Below are 15,558 nucleotides of genomic sequence, written 5' to 3' on the forward strand. Positions count from 1 at the left end.
AACGTGTAATTTGGGAAGAGTTCGGTTATAAAAGCGAAATCACCTTCCACTAGTTGCAAGCAGGTCAGGGAGGCCTTACCTGACGCTAACGACCTTGTTTTGAACTAAAGTCACATACGATGTTTTTACCAGATAGTTTCCCTTTTATTTTTGAATTCACTCCTCCAAGTTCTGCCATTAAGAAACTGCTGCTTCAAACTTTCACTCACCTGCTGATGGGTAATGCTCCTTTCACATCCCCAAGAACATGGGAGGGTGGGAGGGGATGGGGGCACTCTAAGCCCCAGGATTGTGAGTGTGGCAGGATAAGATACAGAGGGAGAAAACCTGGTGGGCGCCAACTGCCCTTGAAAGGCAGCCATTTCTTCTGAGCGGAGAGCCAAATCAGCACTCGAGCCGAAGGCGGAGCGGTGGGCAGAGGGCTTTCACTCTACGTCCCACCTCTGCCCCCACCTCCGGAGTGCTGAAGAGCGGCCTCTAAAATACACCAATTCATTATCAATGATAAATAGGACCCTTGCTGGGGTGGGTGGGGAGGCCTGTAAAAGTAGGTCTTCCCTTAAGTTTCAGTTAGTCATCAACATTGCACAAAGAAAATGAGCCTCGCAGCTTAGAACGAGGGGTAGCAAAGTACTCGGCAATAACCAGCTAGGTTTGAGGTGTGTGTGTGTGTATGTTTATGCTTTGCTTAATCCCCTCTGGGTATAGAGAGTCCACTTTCTTGCCTGTTCCTTGTGCCTCGGCACAAGAGTAAAGCCTTCAAAATTAGCATCTTGCTCCCTGAATCACCGTTTTTCTTCCCTGATCTGGATATCCCCGGGTGAAGAATGAATGGTGGAAAGTAATGAAGGCTGTCACTATGAAAAGTCCGGAATTTATTCTGCAGATAAGTACGGCCACTGAAGGTGTGCGTCTGCCTTTTTCGGCAGGAGTATCAGGATCCCAGCAGCAATTCTCTTCCGTGGATCAGACCAGAGAAGGATAAAGGGAAGTTGGGAGGCCGAAAAGGTTATTGACAGAGCCCGGGTGAGAGATAAAATCATTATATCTAGATGGACCAGCACTGTCCAATAGGAATGCAGCGCAAGCCACAGGTGTAATTTTAAGCGTTCTAGTAGCTATACTTTAAAAAGTAAAAAGAAAGAGGTAAAAGTAATTTCAACAATATATTTCACCTAAGACAAAAATCCAAAATATCAACATGTAAAAATATCAAAATCGTTAAGGAGATATTTTGCCTTACTAATACACATCTTAAAATCGGGCTGTGTGGATAACTTCACAACACGTGTCAATTCTGACGTTCACTTTTCAGCATATGAAGGGAAATGTGTGTCGGCCAAAACAATGAAGACGTGTTTAACAGAAAAATATTCCACGTAGCTTCAGTTTTTAATATAAACTAATTAAAATTAAATCAAATAAAAAATTGTTCTTCAGTCACAATAGCCACATTTTAAGTACTGAATAGCCACAATAGCTGCTGGCTACTTATCTCGATGTAGATACGTTCAGACATTGCCCCCCCAAAAACGAAATCGCCCGCAAAATTGCCAACGAAGCTCTGAGCTCAGGGAAAACGCGGATCCTGCAGTTCCGGATATTTTCACGAGAGGGCACTGCAGAGCACACCTTAATCAGCTCGAGGCGAGCGTCCGACCCCGGAAGCTAATTCACACTGTTCTATCTAGTTCCTTCGGCTTTCTCCACCCCCGGCTGCACTCAGCCTAATCGCTTCAGGTGCTGAAGCTTGCGGCCGTGCAGGATGAGCCGGACGGTAGAGCCGCGGTGTCAGCCGAGCAGGTGAAGAGCCGCAAGTCGTTCCCAGGCGCAGGATCGTGCGGCACCCCCAAGCCACGCGCGGGCGGGGGACTCGCAGTCCCGGGACGCGCAGGTCCCAGTCACCAACCGGCACAGACAGTAGAGAGCCCCGGCCTGGAACGCGTCGCCCGGCTACAGCCATCGCGTTGTCTTCTCGTCCGAGGTTGCCAGGGCCGACCGAGCCCGAGCCCCCAGTGCGCTCGCAGGCCTCCTCCAATGATTCAGAAGTCACACCCCGCGCTGCTGCAACCCCACGATGTCGGAGACAGCGTGGAAACGCTTAGGGTAAACGCTTACGGTCGGAGACGGGAAGGCAGGATTCCAGGCCGCCCGCTCGGGGAGGTTGCCAAGGGTCCGTGGTCCGGGAGTGGGGGTGGGGAGCCATTTTCGCGCCCCAGACACGCGCAGAGTTGGGGACTTGTTGGGACAGATGACAGAGAAGAGGGAGGAGAGGATTGCAGCGCATTTCGCTTGGGACGGCAGAGCAAAGGTCGCGCTGTTGCAGTGGTATCCGTTCGAGATGGGCGGAATTGCCGGGGTCTTGGAGGGTTTCGGGAAAATGTGCCCGCAAGGACCAGAAAGAGATGCGATCGCTACTGGGCGTTGCTTAGAGTTGGATGCCTTAAGTGGCAGAGGTGAGAAGACTCCTGGGCATGTAAATACTTGGGCCATCTCGAGGCCTAGTGATGTCGTCAAACCGGGGAAGCTAGGACCGCTCAGAGCCGGGAGAGTGACCACCTTTGGATCGCCAGGAGCAGCCTGCGGGGAGTCAGGTGCGGTGGGCGGGGCTGCGAGACCACGCCCCCTGGCGTCTGGATTGGCTGCCGCGGTCCGGTCGCTAGGCCACCATTGGTGAAGGCGGGGCTGGGCGGGGACGTCCACGAGGATGGCGGTGCTGAGTTGCACCGGATGGTGGGAGGAGGTGAACTTGCGGCCTGTCCTTGTCCTAGGAGGGCCCCGGGCCTGCAGCCCCTCTCCCTCTGAAGTATTGGTTTGGAGTCCCCTTTGCAGGAATTAGGGTGCCGGTTTTTTTTTTTTCCCCCGTAAAAAAAGGCGATGGCAGATTTATGTTTACATCTTTGAAATCGTGCTGTTTTCTCTTTCTGGGTCGTCCAGCTCTGGTCTTGAGATCTGAATTGGATTTACAATTTATTTTGTTAAAGGAACGTGGGAATTGCTTGAAGAATCTGTTTGCTATTGAAGTGCTAGTTATTGCCTTTGTATACGTGTAGTGTTGTTTGATTGTCTTTGCCTCACCCACCCCTCAAAAAAAAAAAAGCCGATTTACTCATTTTATTTACCTTAAATAACTTTGGGCTCCTTAGAAAATCAAATATACCCTCAAAAGATGTGCCATTCACCACTGACAATGTTTTAAGACTATTCAAATGAAAAGTATAATTTTTTAACAATTATATAGTTTAAAAAAAAACAATTAGAGGTTAATCTATACTGCTTGTTGTGGGTGAAAAAAGGGGTTCTATGGAAAACAACCTCACAGGGTGATGTGATCATAAATTCCCAACTGGGCAGGTCATGGTGGGTAGTCAGTCATGCACCAAGCATATGAACTTTTTTCAGTAAAAGTTTTATCTTTGACTTAAGCAAGCCCTACCCATTGTTTTTGTGTATCTAGGTTAGCACGCATTTGAAGTGACCACCTTCAAGAGAGAACATAATCCTGTTGACTCTCCTGTAATCCAATCCCACCTTGCTCTCTCCCATCTTCCTGTAATCTTCCTTACTTCCTTACTTAATTCCAAATGCAGAAAATAAGGCACAAAACTGTCATTCTCCAGAACATCTGACATCTTGTTTCCTGGCAGTTGTCGTCCATTTGGCCCAAATAACATCTTAAAAAATTCTGTACAGGTTTGGACATTCTTACATTGACATAGTACATGTTTAGCATTTGCTTTGTGCTAATGGACCTGGAAAATTATAAAGTTTAAAAAGTGTGGACACTGGTAATTTTCTCAGCGAATATTTGTTGAGCCACTACTATGTCTACGCACTGTGCAGTGAAAAAGACAAAGAAGATGGTTCCTGCAATGGGGGAGGGTGTGTGTGTGAGAAAGAGAGACAGAGAGAGAGAGAGAAAGAGAGAAGGGTATCAAAACTAATTTCATAATACCTATTAGCATTGGGGAAGCAGCACCTGGGAGAACTGCTCAGAAGCTGTAACTACAGGCCATTCCCACACCCTTGCTGGAGCAAAGGGCTGCAGGGAGCCAGGGGGTGTTCTCCTGTTGGGGCATACAGGGCCGCTGAGCTTTAACCTGTGGGTTTGTGCTCAAGGGAGAGCCATGTGCAGATTTCCTGTTAGCCGATTGATTCATTCTTGACAGTTGAGCACCTACTGTGCACCAGGCTTCGTGGTCAGTACTTGATATACCACCATGAACTGCGTAACCAGGAGTTGTGGCCTCTCCTGTCCTGGACCCTCAGCCGTAAGGAGAGATGAGCTCAGGTGTGGTGGAGGCACTGAGGGCGGGCTTTCCCAGAGCTGATAAAGTCTAAGCAGAAGCCCTCGGGGATTAATTAGATGTGGGAGGAGGTAGGGCAGAGTTTTTGAGGGATGAAGAGGAGAGTTCATTATACTCCCCAAGCGTGTAAGAGGGGGGAGGCTGAGAGCACAGACCTGGAAGGTAAGGCAGGGCCATGGTGATTCATGAAAGGCCTTGCAAGTTAAAGGTCAAGGCTTTATCCTGGGAAGAATATGAAACAATTAAAAGGTACTGTTGTTTTTAAGTTTTAATTCAAGTATCTTACTGAAGGTATTTGTACCTGGAAGCGGTGTGGTCAGGTCACAGTTTTAAAAGATGACTCTGGCTGCAGGGTAGAGAATGGATTAAAGCAGTGTCCCCCAACCTTTGTGGCGCCAGGGACTGGTGCTCCTATGGGAATCTAATGCCTGATGATCTGAGGCGGAGCTGAGGCAGTGATGCTAGCGCTGGGGAGCGGCTGCAGATACAGATAAAGCTCCGCTTGCCCACGGCTCACCTCCTGCTCCATGGCCCAGTTCCTAACAGGCCAAAGACCCACACCTGTCTTTGGCCCAGGGGTTGGGAACTCCTGGATTAAAGGAATCAAAGAGGTGAGGTAGTGGCAGTCACCTAGGATGATGGGTCTCTGAGCTAGGGTGACAGAGGTAAATTTGAGAACTTTTAGGAGGTAGAATGAGAAAGTGCATTAGAGACTGAGTCAGGGATGCTGCCCAGGTTTCTGGCCGGGACAGCTGGGTAGATAAATAAATGACAGGGCATTCGCTGGAACGGGACACTTGGAGGAGGAGCAGATTGGAGGTGAGGGTGAGAGATGAGTTCAGGTTTGGAAATGTCCCAGGTGCCTGTGGGACATCTGAGTGAGTGGATATGTGTGTGGGTCAGAAGCTCTGGAGAGGTTCCAGTGCAGAGAGAGGGGCGGGGCCTGAAGCCGTGGCAGTGGGTGAAGGGGCGCCAGAGCGGGTTCAGGGAGAGAGGTGGGAGGACATCCCTGCACCCCGAGGAAGGGAACATCTTGAGGAGCCAGGAGCATCCGCAGGGGACTACTGCCGAGCAGCTTTGAAGTGTCCTGAGTTTTCACTCCAGACTCGGAGTATGGTGAAAAGAACATGAACTTTGAGTCCTGGCCAATGGCCTCAAACCCTGTGACTTACAGCACATTTGTAACCTCTGCGAGATCTCATAGCATCTGTAAAATGGGTTTAAATACCTAGCTGTTAACAGCGTTATGAGATTTTGAGGGGTGTGTATAGAGGCCCCACCCAGTCCTGCTGGGAGCACAGTGGACGGAGGCCGGAGACTGCTGAAGAGGCCGCTAGGCTGGATTGTTGGGGGGCCGGCTCTGGGAAGTCTGAGGCATCACCAGCAGGACTTGGTCATGAAGCACCAGGCAGGCAGACTGAGGAGTCCGATGCGTCTCCCAGATTTCCCACTGGATGGGAGAAGGAGCGGGTGCGTGCAGAAGTGCTGACCGAGTTTCCATTTTAGAATGTTGAGTTTGGGATGTGCGTGTGTCCGTGGGAGGCGGGGGAGGCGTGGGAATAGCAGTCTGGAGAGAGGCTGCCCGGGGCCGGCGCTGTGGGAGCTGGTGGCATGTGTGTGTGAGGTGCGGATGTGGATAGGGTGAGGTTGCCCGGAGGAGATAAGAGGAACAGCAACATCTGCAGGCAGACAGAGGGAAAGGAGACCTAGAATGGCAGCCGGAAGAGGAGAGAGAACCCCAAAACTGCGTGGCGAGGCGGTCAGCAATTTCAAATGGACCAGAGAGGCCAAGTAAGAGAAGTGTAAGGATAAGAAAGGGGTTGTGGGATGTGGCAGGTCCTTGGTGAGCACAGAGGGGCAGCTTCAGCGGAGAAGCGTGAGCTGGGTGGCAAATGGGGGCGGGGAGTGACTGCCCAAGAGGCAGCTCGAAAGATAGGGCAGCTTTCAAGCTTATTTCTAGGCAGAGGAGAAGATGCCAGTGGAAGCGAGAGGCTGAGTACGCAGGGGAGAATGGCTCACTGATGCCACAGACTGCACGACAAGGCCAAGACACACAAACCTCATGGGCATATGTGTGAGCAGCAGTGTGGATTGAAGAAGCCGGTGTGTGGAGAACCATTGCCCCAGCGTGCACATTTTGCTCGGTTTCACCTGTTGTCTTAGCAATCGTACCACTCTGGAAATTTTACGAGCTGTTTGAACTTGGTTATAAGCTCCAGTGTTTACTATCTGAACTTAGCTAGTCCTTTCTCCAACAGTCTTTTAAGTAATTCCAGTTATAATTTGAGACTTGCTCATTCGATGGAATACGGAATGATCCCTCTTCTGGAAAATAAATACCGTGGATTACAAACATTTTGGTTATATTATATTATATCATCTTAATAGTGTTTTAGGACAACAGTATGCCATTTATTTAAAAATAACGAGGGGAAAATGTTTTTTGAAAAATAACAAAGGGAGAGAAGATCTTTTTGGATGGAGCTTGCCAAGCGATTCCTTTGGAGAAAAGGGTTTTCTTTCCTAACTGGATTTTTTAAAGTGCCTTTTCACAGCCTCAGGTGCTTGAGGCTGGATCCGAAGGCTCTGCCTGGGGGAAGGACATTGAGTCTGTGAGGGAGTCCTGCCCATCAGGGTGGTGCCTGGATTCGCCAGTGTGTGTGGCCGTCCTGGCTTAAAGGGGGAGCCAGGAAACCCAGGAGTGGCCACTGGTCTGTGGTGCCCTCTGTGGGCTGCTTAGGTCCCAGCAAGCTGGGTGGATGTTAGACAAGGGAAAAGTTTTCAGTTAAGGAAATTCATAGGTTTTACCGGAAATGGCACATGTTGCACATTGTGGCTGAGCTTCAGGTTTTTATTTCTTTTGTCTTGGTCCTGTAAATAGCTGTAGGTTCTTTAGCCATGGGAATCTGGAAACCAGCAGTTCAGTTAAACACCGTGTTCAATTGATTTTGCTTATGCGAAGGTAGATAGGTGGCCAATAATTCTTATTGTCGGGACAAATAGGGAGGTGTGGTTGGCGGCGTAATTCACAGATAAAAATAGACATGTTGCTCGGTAGGAGCAATGTCGTTATCAGTACCAGGTCCCAGCGCTACCTCTTGCAGTGTGCTGTATTCTCAAAGCACCCCAGCACTGTTCATTCCCGGCTACGCCTCTCCCTTCTCTGAAGTATGACGATAACACAGGGCAATAACACAGGAGTTTCCAGCGCAAAGGGGAGGCTTGTTGCCGCAGAGCTGCTGATGCAGCGTTCTCTTCTCCTGCAGCTGCATCCGGTGATCAAAGCTTTCCTTTGCGGCTCCATCAGTGGGACTTGCTCGACCCTCCTTTTCCAGCCCCTGGATCTCCTCAAAACGCGCCTGCAGACTCTCCAGCCCTCAGCCCCTGGGTAAGGTCCAATTCCCCAGTTTCACTGAGGAAGTGATTTCAGCAACTTCTCACAGACACAGGAGTATCTTTACTCTGTTAAGCCAACTTTTTTTCATTCTGTTGGCTGCTCTAGGAGAAACAGGCATGCCTCACTTTCATGGGTTTTCTGCATGTTCTTTCCTGTGAATATTTTTTGTGTTTGACATTTCTTGTTAATTAAACGGGGTCCTTCCCTGAGCAGCTTCCTGGGATCTGCCTCAGTGACATTTGCGTTTTATTGTGCCAGCCTGTAATGGCATAATGGTGTTGCCTGGTACGAACAGTGGGTGGTTTTCTGGAAATAATATAAGTGTTGTCTCTTGTGCCTCCTTATTGGGTTCAGCACTATGGGAAGTCTACAAAATATATATAAAACCGAAGGATGTAAAATGGAAGGTTATCCTATTGCTTGTAGTATGAATGGACGGATAATTGTGTAAATGTCAAGTCATGAACACACAGCCACTCCAAGATTCCAGGAAGCATTGTAGAGATTCTTAAGGGCTCTAGAAAAGAGTCCGTGCAGAGAAGTCCTGGAGCAGGGTATTCTTTTATGTGGCGGTCTAGGTGACTGTTCCTTCCCCTCCTTTATCTCGTCTGCCCTCAGGTCCAGACGTGTTGGGATGTTGGCACTGCTGCTGCAGGTGATCCGCACCGAGAGTCTCTTGGGCCTTTGGAAAGGGACGTCGCCTGTAAGCTGCCTTTTGGAGCTTCTTTTGCACCTTCTCCTTTAAATCAAGCCATTTCTCATCTGCCTCAAGTATCCTCTCCTTTAAGCAAATGTGAGCGTGGGAAGCGGTAGGGGGGCCTCGCGGTCTTCCGCCCGCCTCTCATACCCTCATACTGGCTCTAACTCCGAGGGCTGGGGTGGGGGGGTTCTGTTCCTGCGCCCTCGTGCAGTGCAAAGTCTCTAGGGCACACACAGCTGGCAGCCTGCCTGTCAGCCTCTCCTCGTTCCTACCCTCTGGGCGAGCAGGTTTTTTCTGGCCTTAGGAGGCTCACTTTGGGAGTGCTAGGAATTAATGCTCACCCAACCCCTCTGTAGCCTCTAACCAGTGAAAGGCGAGAGCTGGTGTTCAGACCTCGCTCCCCTCCTCAGGTAGAGGGATGACTCTGAGGCATTTCCTACGCTGACGCTGACGCCCAGAGTTCCTTCCCCAAAGGGATTAAGTTACCCACTGTGGTAACTGGTTACATAACACACCCTTCAGGGGCTGCCTTCCCTCCCTTCTCGGCTCCCTTCCTCACTCCCCTGCTGCTTGCTCTTCCCTCCACGACTAAGTCAATTACTTGCATGCACATCCTGGCTCCTCTTTTGGGAAAACCCAGCTAAGACAGAATCTTACATTGTGGGCGTTTTATTTCTTTCCTCTTGACTTTTTCGCAGTCCATTGTGAGGTGTGTCCCTGGCCTTGGCATCTACTTTGGGACTCTCTACTCTCTGAAGCAGTACTTGCTGCGCGGCCACCCCCCCACAGCCGTGGAGTCGGTCATCCTGGGGGCAGGCTCTCGCTCAGTTGCGGGGGTCTGCATGTTGCCCGTCACTGTGATCAAGACGCGTTACGAGGTGAGCTTGACTGCTGGCTGGGTAAACAGAAGCACTGGGCTCTCGGGTCAGGTGGCTGCTGATGTCATCTCCGGATTTATACTCTAACATCGTGGCTGACGCGGTCCGAGAACCCATTCGTGCAGGCAGGCCCAGCCACGTGTGAACGAGGGCCCCCGGTGCCCTGAAGTCGGCTTGGTTCAGTGCTCAAACCCAGGGCCGCCGGGCCAGTCACCGGTTCTTTTGCTTCCTTTGCAGAGCGGGAGGTATGGCTACGCCAGCGTCTGCGAAGCCCTGAGGACCATCTATCGCAGCGAGGGGCACCGGGGCCTCTTCAGTGGCCTGACAGCGACGCTCCTCCGTGATGCACCCTTTTCTGGAATCTACCTGATGTTTTACAATCAGACCAAAAACATCATGCCCCATGGTACAGATGAAGGAAGGTGGGGTGGGGCAGAGATGTCCCCAGGACACATTCTCACAGCTTTCTCGGTGACACGAGACTGTTTGTTGCTCTTAGCAGTTCCAGATTCCTAGAGTTTGAGGAACTGAGCCTGGCCATTGTGGCAGGCAGAGGCCAGTGCTGGGATGCAGGGGCGGTCGCGACAGACATGGTCCCTTTCGAGCTTACATAGCCGATTATGGCAGAGTACTTACTGATAGGTCGTTAATTTTTGAGGCGAGGATGGGGTGGAATAAAGCACTTTTACGTAGGTCCTGCAACATTACTTCTCAGATTTGCCTGATCTTAAGATTTCTGGGTCCCACCCAAGGCCTCCTAAATCAGAAGCTTTGGGGTAAGGCCTGGGAATCAGTATTTCTCAAGAGGCACTTGTCGCGATTCTCACCCGACAAATTGGGGAAATGCCAGGGGATTAGGAGCTGAAGGGAAAATGCTATTATCACCTCCCTTGCTATGTCCCCAATTAATGTGGTTTTTAGCCCTCTGTTCGGGCGGGGAGAGAGGTGCTAGACCTCGGGCATTCTGGCAGCCCCACCCTACCAATAATCTCGTGTTGGACGAGACATGAACAGATAAATGGGCAGTGAACATCCACCCCGGGGGGACCCAGATGTGGATAGAAACACGTCCTGTAGAATGAACCTACATTCAATAAGGCATCTGTGGATAATTTGAGCAAAGAATCTCAACCAGGATCATTTAATGATTGGGAAATCCGAAATGCCAGCCTCATGACAGTGGTGATCAGCCGCAGTTGGGATGCTTTGGAAAGATGTACCACTTCTCTTCAGACACCAGGAGATGACAATGCAGGGCACAGCCTTATTTTGCTGTAGAAAATTAAGGCAGTAAGAGAACTTAGATATACATTTTTAATTTCTCAATCCATCTTTAAAAGTCATTTTAGTATTTAGAAATCATTTTAAACTTACAAAAAAAAAAAAGCCACAAGGATAATACAAATAACTATCGCCCTTTATTATTTCCTTTCTATATGTCTCATTGTTTAAGAGTACATTGCAGACATGATGCCCCTTTACCCTTAATTACCTCAGTGTGTTTCCTGAGGACAAAGATAACCTCATGTAATCATCTTATCCAACTAGAATATTTAATATAGATACAATTCTTTAATCCATAGACCAAGCTATAATTTTAATTTCTCCAATTGTCCCAATAGTATATTTTGTAGCAATTTTTATTTTTTATTTTCAAGAGCATAGACCAGCTTTATAACCTCAGCCTGGGTGTTTCTGATGTTTCCTTGTGACTAGATTCATTTATACATTTTTAGTAAGAGGACCATATAAGAGATATTGTGTCCCCAGTGCCTTATATATCGTATAAATTCATATAAAACATCTTGTTCTTTTCATCCATCTGTTTTAGCATCAGTCATTGATTCTTGCTTGAATCAATTGTGATGATGGTTGTAAAAAGGTTAATTTTAACTTAATTATTCCATCTACATTTATGAATTATACCTTTAATTTTTTAATTCTTAATGTTGTTTGAATCCAGACCCTTCTGGCTTTTGGGAAGAATTAGTGGGCAACTTGGCATTGACATTTATTTGATGAATGTGAGATTTTTTTTATAACCGAATGTTACCTTTGTCCTATTTCAGACCAATTGGATGCAGCCCTTATTCCCGTTGTAAATTTCAGCTGTGGGATATTTGCTGGTATTCTGGCCTCACTGGTGACTCAGCCTGCAGATGTTATCAAAACTCATATGCAGCTCTCTCCAGTGAAATTTCAGTGGATTGGCCAGGCAGTGACATTCATTTTCAAAGTAAGGCGATAGAGCAAATATTTGTTCTCATTGTGGTTAAAGCTCTCTACCTCTAGAATCACCCAGGAAGCTTTTAAAAATTCCCATTCCAGGTCATAACCTGGGCAGATTATATCAGAATCTCTGGGAGGGCAAAACCGAGGTATCAGTATTTTAAGTCCCCCAGAGGTTCCAGTGCATTCCCAAGGTTGAGAATCACTGCTAAGATGATTCTCATCTTCTGGTCTGGGAAGACCTAATAGTCTCATCAAGTAATCGCCTGCCTGGTTTCTGCAGGAGGAAATGTAGTCAGAAAAAACCCACAAACACATGATTTTGTTCTTAGGGTTTGTTTTCAAACAAATGATATCATTGAAAATAAAGAGGACAGTGATGTAAAAGGCACTCGAGCTCTACTTAAAAGCCATTGAGTTGGCCCTTTGGAAACTTGTACTATTATCACTCACTATATATTCTTGTTCATGGTAAATTTGTCACCCACGTCTAGATTCTTCCGTACTATGTAGCAGAGGAAATGTGTAGCTTACACATCAAGTAATCTGTCTCGCCCTGTATATAAACAAATATTTGTGAATCTGATCAAATTTCTCACTCTGCTTCGGTTGCCAGATCTCTTCTCTATACCTCAAATCATAAAGTTTGAAAATATATTCTTCAGTAGATACGAAAATGGCAGGAATGATAACAGTAGGAATGAAAACATTAATCCAGGTTTTGAGGGAGGAACAAGCAGTGTTTTGTCTTTAATTTTTATATACGGCCACCGGGAACATAGAGTGAATTACAAAATAGAAACAGTCCCTCTAGGCAGACAAATTGCCAAAAAGATACCTTTTTCCTTTAGCCTGGAGGCAGGGCCCAGGGCCCAGGGCCAAGGGCTCAGCAAGTGGCCCTTGGTCTGGATTTCACCTGCCACATGGGGCCTGGTGTTTCTGTACACTGTACACCTGTACATGGCAACCCTGTAGGAAGATCTTTAGCTAAGAAATAAACTGCCCTGGATAGAGCAAGCCTGAAAAAGGTAAAGCTTAGCAACTATGCCAAAAAAAAAAAAATCGCTTTTTTAAAGTTCGTTGTCTTCTTGGACCCATTTTTGACAGTAAGTCTAAAAACTGAGATTCAAAAATGGGCTAACAGAGAGAGACCCTCACTCTTGTGCCAGGAGTGTAATTGTATTGATAATTGGCTGAATTTTACCGTTCCTTTTCCTCATAGGACTATGGGCTGCGTGGCTTCTTCCAGGGCGGCGTCCCCCGGGTCCTCCGCAGGACTCTGATGGCAGCCATGGTGTGGACAGTCTACGAGGAGATGATGGCCAGGATGGGCCTGAAGTCTTGACTGGGAGGGGACCGAGAAAAGATGGAATCTGTCGTCCTGCCTGGTTTCTGCCAAGGGCTGCTTCATCTCACTATCCCGGAATAAGATGAAGTCCATTCTGGAAAGCCAGGCTAATATGTCACCCTGTCACCCAGTTCAAGTAAAGAATGGATGGGCCTGCCTCGGGCCTTCAGAATCTCCCAAAAGAAGAGTCACTGGTGACTGAGGAGAAGGGCTTGCACACCCTGCAAGGCTTTTTGAAAGTGTGTCCTGAGAGAGCTGTCAGGTGGCCCCACTTCAGCCACCCCTACACCACCGTGCCTTTTCAGACCTGCTCCTTGGGCAAAGAATGGAGCTGCGGGCTGCCCTCGGTGGCTGAGGAGCTCCAGCTGGGGAGGCTGGAATTGCCGAGTGAGAAGTCACTGTCACCAGGCTCAGGTGACAGTGATGTCAGGATGAGGGAGAAAAGCTATCATTATTTAATTGGCTCCTAAATCAACCTCTCAGGGGCTCTGGAGAAAGGGGCACGTGGCTTCCTGGCCTCTATACAAATAAAATGTTTTGGTCCTGAGTTGTTTCTACTCTGAGTTGTTCTGGCATTTTTCTGCGCCTGAAGTTCAGATAAATAAAATGAAGCACTTTATCCTTGAAAACTTTAGAAAAGCTAATTGGTATCATCACTCCGTTTTAAAATAACAAAATAGTCTACAGTGCCTGGCCCTGTAGACTAAAACCTCAAAATTTACTTATCATCAATTCACCGATTTCAAATACACAATTCAACGATTTTAAATTAAGTAACTTTACTTAGTGGTGCAACCATCGCCACAAATCAATTTTAAAATGCATTTGCCCTCTGGTTAGACCTCTTATTTACAATGGCTTCTCATTCCAAGCCCCAGCCCCAAGCCCCTTTCTGTCTTTATAAATTTACCTTTTTTGTACACAATATTTTTGAGATTCATCCAAGATTTGGCATGTTAAACACTTCTTTTTTTTTTATGGCCGAATAGTATTCCATTGTATGCCTATACCATATATTATTTTTTCATCAGTTGACTGACTAGTATTTGAATTATTTTCACTTTTTAGCTCTTATGAATAATGCCACCGTGAACATTCATGTACAGGTGTTTGTGTGGACATACGTTTTCGTTTCTCATGTGGGTATGCCTAGGAAGGTCACTGCTGGATCACGTGGCAACTATTTAACCATTCAAGAAAGTATCAGAGTATTTTCCAAAGTGGTTACCCGTTTTACATTCCCAGCAGCAGTGTTTGGGGTTTCAGATTTCCCCACACCCTCCTCAGTACTTGTTATTGTTTGTTTTATTTATTATAGTTAGTCTAGTGGGCACCCAAGTTTTTCTGTCAACTTGCAAACTTAGAAAGGGCTGTTTTTTTATCCAAGCAGCAGGAGGACATTTGGTTTCCTGGTCAAAAACATAGGCTGTGATCCAGGTGGTCCAGGCTGAACACCTGGCTCTTCGCTCACTTAGACACACTTGAAATTGTGTCTAGAATAGAGTAGGACAGTAATATTTCCTACCTCCTAGGGTGGTGGTGAGGGTTAGATGAGTAAATTATATTAGTTTCCTCAGGCTGCCACAACAAATCACCACAAACTCGGCTTCTAACAACAAATTTATTCTCACATTTGTGGATATTACAAGTTTGAAATCCGGGTGTCCGCGGGCCACATTCTCAGGAGGCTCTAGGGGAGGGTAGTTCCTTGTCTCTCAGCTTCTGGTGTTACTGGCAATTTGTGATACTCCATCGCTCTTGTCTCTGCCTCTGTCTTCACGGTGCCTTTTCCCCTGGGTGTCTCTGTCCAAATTTCTGTCTTTTAAGGACGATGGCCATTGGCTTAGGGCCCACCTACTCCAGAATGACCTCATTTTAGCTTGATTACGCCTGCAAAGACTACTTACAAATAACATAAGGACTAGGGGGCAGGACACCGACATGTTTTGGGAGGGATACAAGTCAATTAAGTTCAGTGATTTATAGGTTTATAGTTTAGGTTCTAGGTTAAAATGCCCTATTCAACATAATTATACAGGGAGGAGTATGGGAGAAGACAAAGTAGGATACCAATCTCAGAGTGGCACCCAAGCCACCAGTGCTGTGTGTGTGCAGAGTATATGTTCCTCCGTCCTTGTGCTGCAGAAAGAAGGGGAGCACTTAGGACTGGAAATGGCGTTCTGGAACAGGAATGAAGGGAAGACAGGTGAACACGACACAGGGAGTGGCTGCCTCCTAAGAACTTGGACTTGGGCTTTCAGGTCCTATTTCAGGGCCTGTCTTTAGCCACCTTTGAACCTCACCTCTGAGCTTTGTGGCCCTGCCAGGGGCCCCTGGGAGGGGAGGGGCAGAGACTAGGCCCAGAGGTGTGGGCTTCATCCCAGTGCAGATTTGCTCACTTTACACTTGGCTGATGAATTTCAACCACCAGAGCCCCGTTCTGTTCTCTTTTCTTTTTTTTTTTTGGGGGGGGGGGGACGTGCAAATAATCATTAAGATTTGGAGAAATCTTAGCCACATTTTCTCTAACCTTGGGGTAAAGCTGAAATTTGCCTATGTGAACCTCGATTCCAGAGGTAAACGGCCCTGGAATCTACATACCCCAGGCCATAATAATTTGTTTTTTCCTTTCTTTCAACCTCTCATGAGTATTAAAGGTTAGAAAGGAAGTGGCTGGTGAGCTGCAGCAGTCGGCGCCA

The 15,558-nt window shown here is 47.5% G+C and overlaps 1 protein-coding gene across 3 annotated transcripts; it reads left to right on the plus strand.

Annotated features, from left to right (window-relative positions):
* The first annotated feature begins 1,692 nt into the window (after positions 1 to 1,692).
* On the plus strand, positions 1,693 to 13,416 carry SLC25A38 (solute carrier family 25 member 38). 3 transcript variants are annotated; one of them, XM_016124053.2, is made up of 7 exons: positions 1,693 to 2,106; positions 7,574 to 7,695; positions 8,323 to 8,407; positions 9,103 to 9,282; positions 9,520 to 9,704; positions 11,352 to 11,518; positions 12,734 to 13,416. In XM_016124053.2, exons 1-7 carry the CDS (start codon positions 2,038 to 2,040, stop codon positions 12,943 to 12,945), a joined length of 1,020 nt encoding a protein of 339 aa, XP_015979539.2. In that variant the 5' UTR covers positions 1,693 to 2,037; the 3' UTR covers positions 12,946 to 13,416. The 3 variants fall into 3 exon arrangements, with proteins under 3 accessions (XP_015979539.2, XP_015979542.2, XP_015979541.1); XM_016124056.2 differs by having other exon boundaries at positions 1,695 to 2,106; positions 9,520 to 9,688; XM_016124055.2 differs by lacking the exon at positions 1,693 to 2,106 and adding an exon at positions 5,858 to 6,098.
* Positions 13,417 to 15,558: the final 2,142 nt, after the last annotated feature.

This window comes from Rousettus aegyptiacus, unplaced genomic scaffold (genome assembly GCF_014176215.1).
Source record: "Rousettus aegyptiacus isolate mRouAeg1 unplaced genomic scaffold, mRouAeg1.p scaffold_m13_p_4, whole genome shotgun sequence".
NCBI classification, from domain to species: Eukaryota; Metazoa; Chordata; class Mammalia; order Chiroptera; family Pteropodidae; genus Rousettus; species Rousettus aegyptiacus.

Excerpts from the sequence above, each read along its gene's own strand:
- SLC25A38 (XM_016124053.2), top strand. The coding sequence starts at position 2,038 with ATGATTCAGAAGTCACACCCCGCGCTGCTGCAACCCCACGATGTCGGA. Across the intron at positions 7,696-8,322 it reads CTCCAGCCCTCAGCCCCTGG|GTCCAGACGTGTTGGGATGT; the intron begins GTAAGGTCCAAT and ends GTCTGCCCTCAG. Across the intron at positions 8,408-9,102 it reads TTTGGAAAGGGACGTCGCCT|TCCATTGTGAGGTGTGTCCC; the intron begins GTAAGCTGCCTT and ends ACTTTTTCGCAG.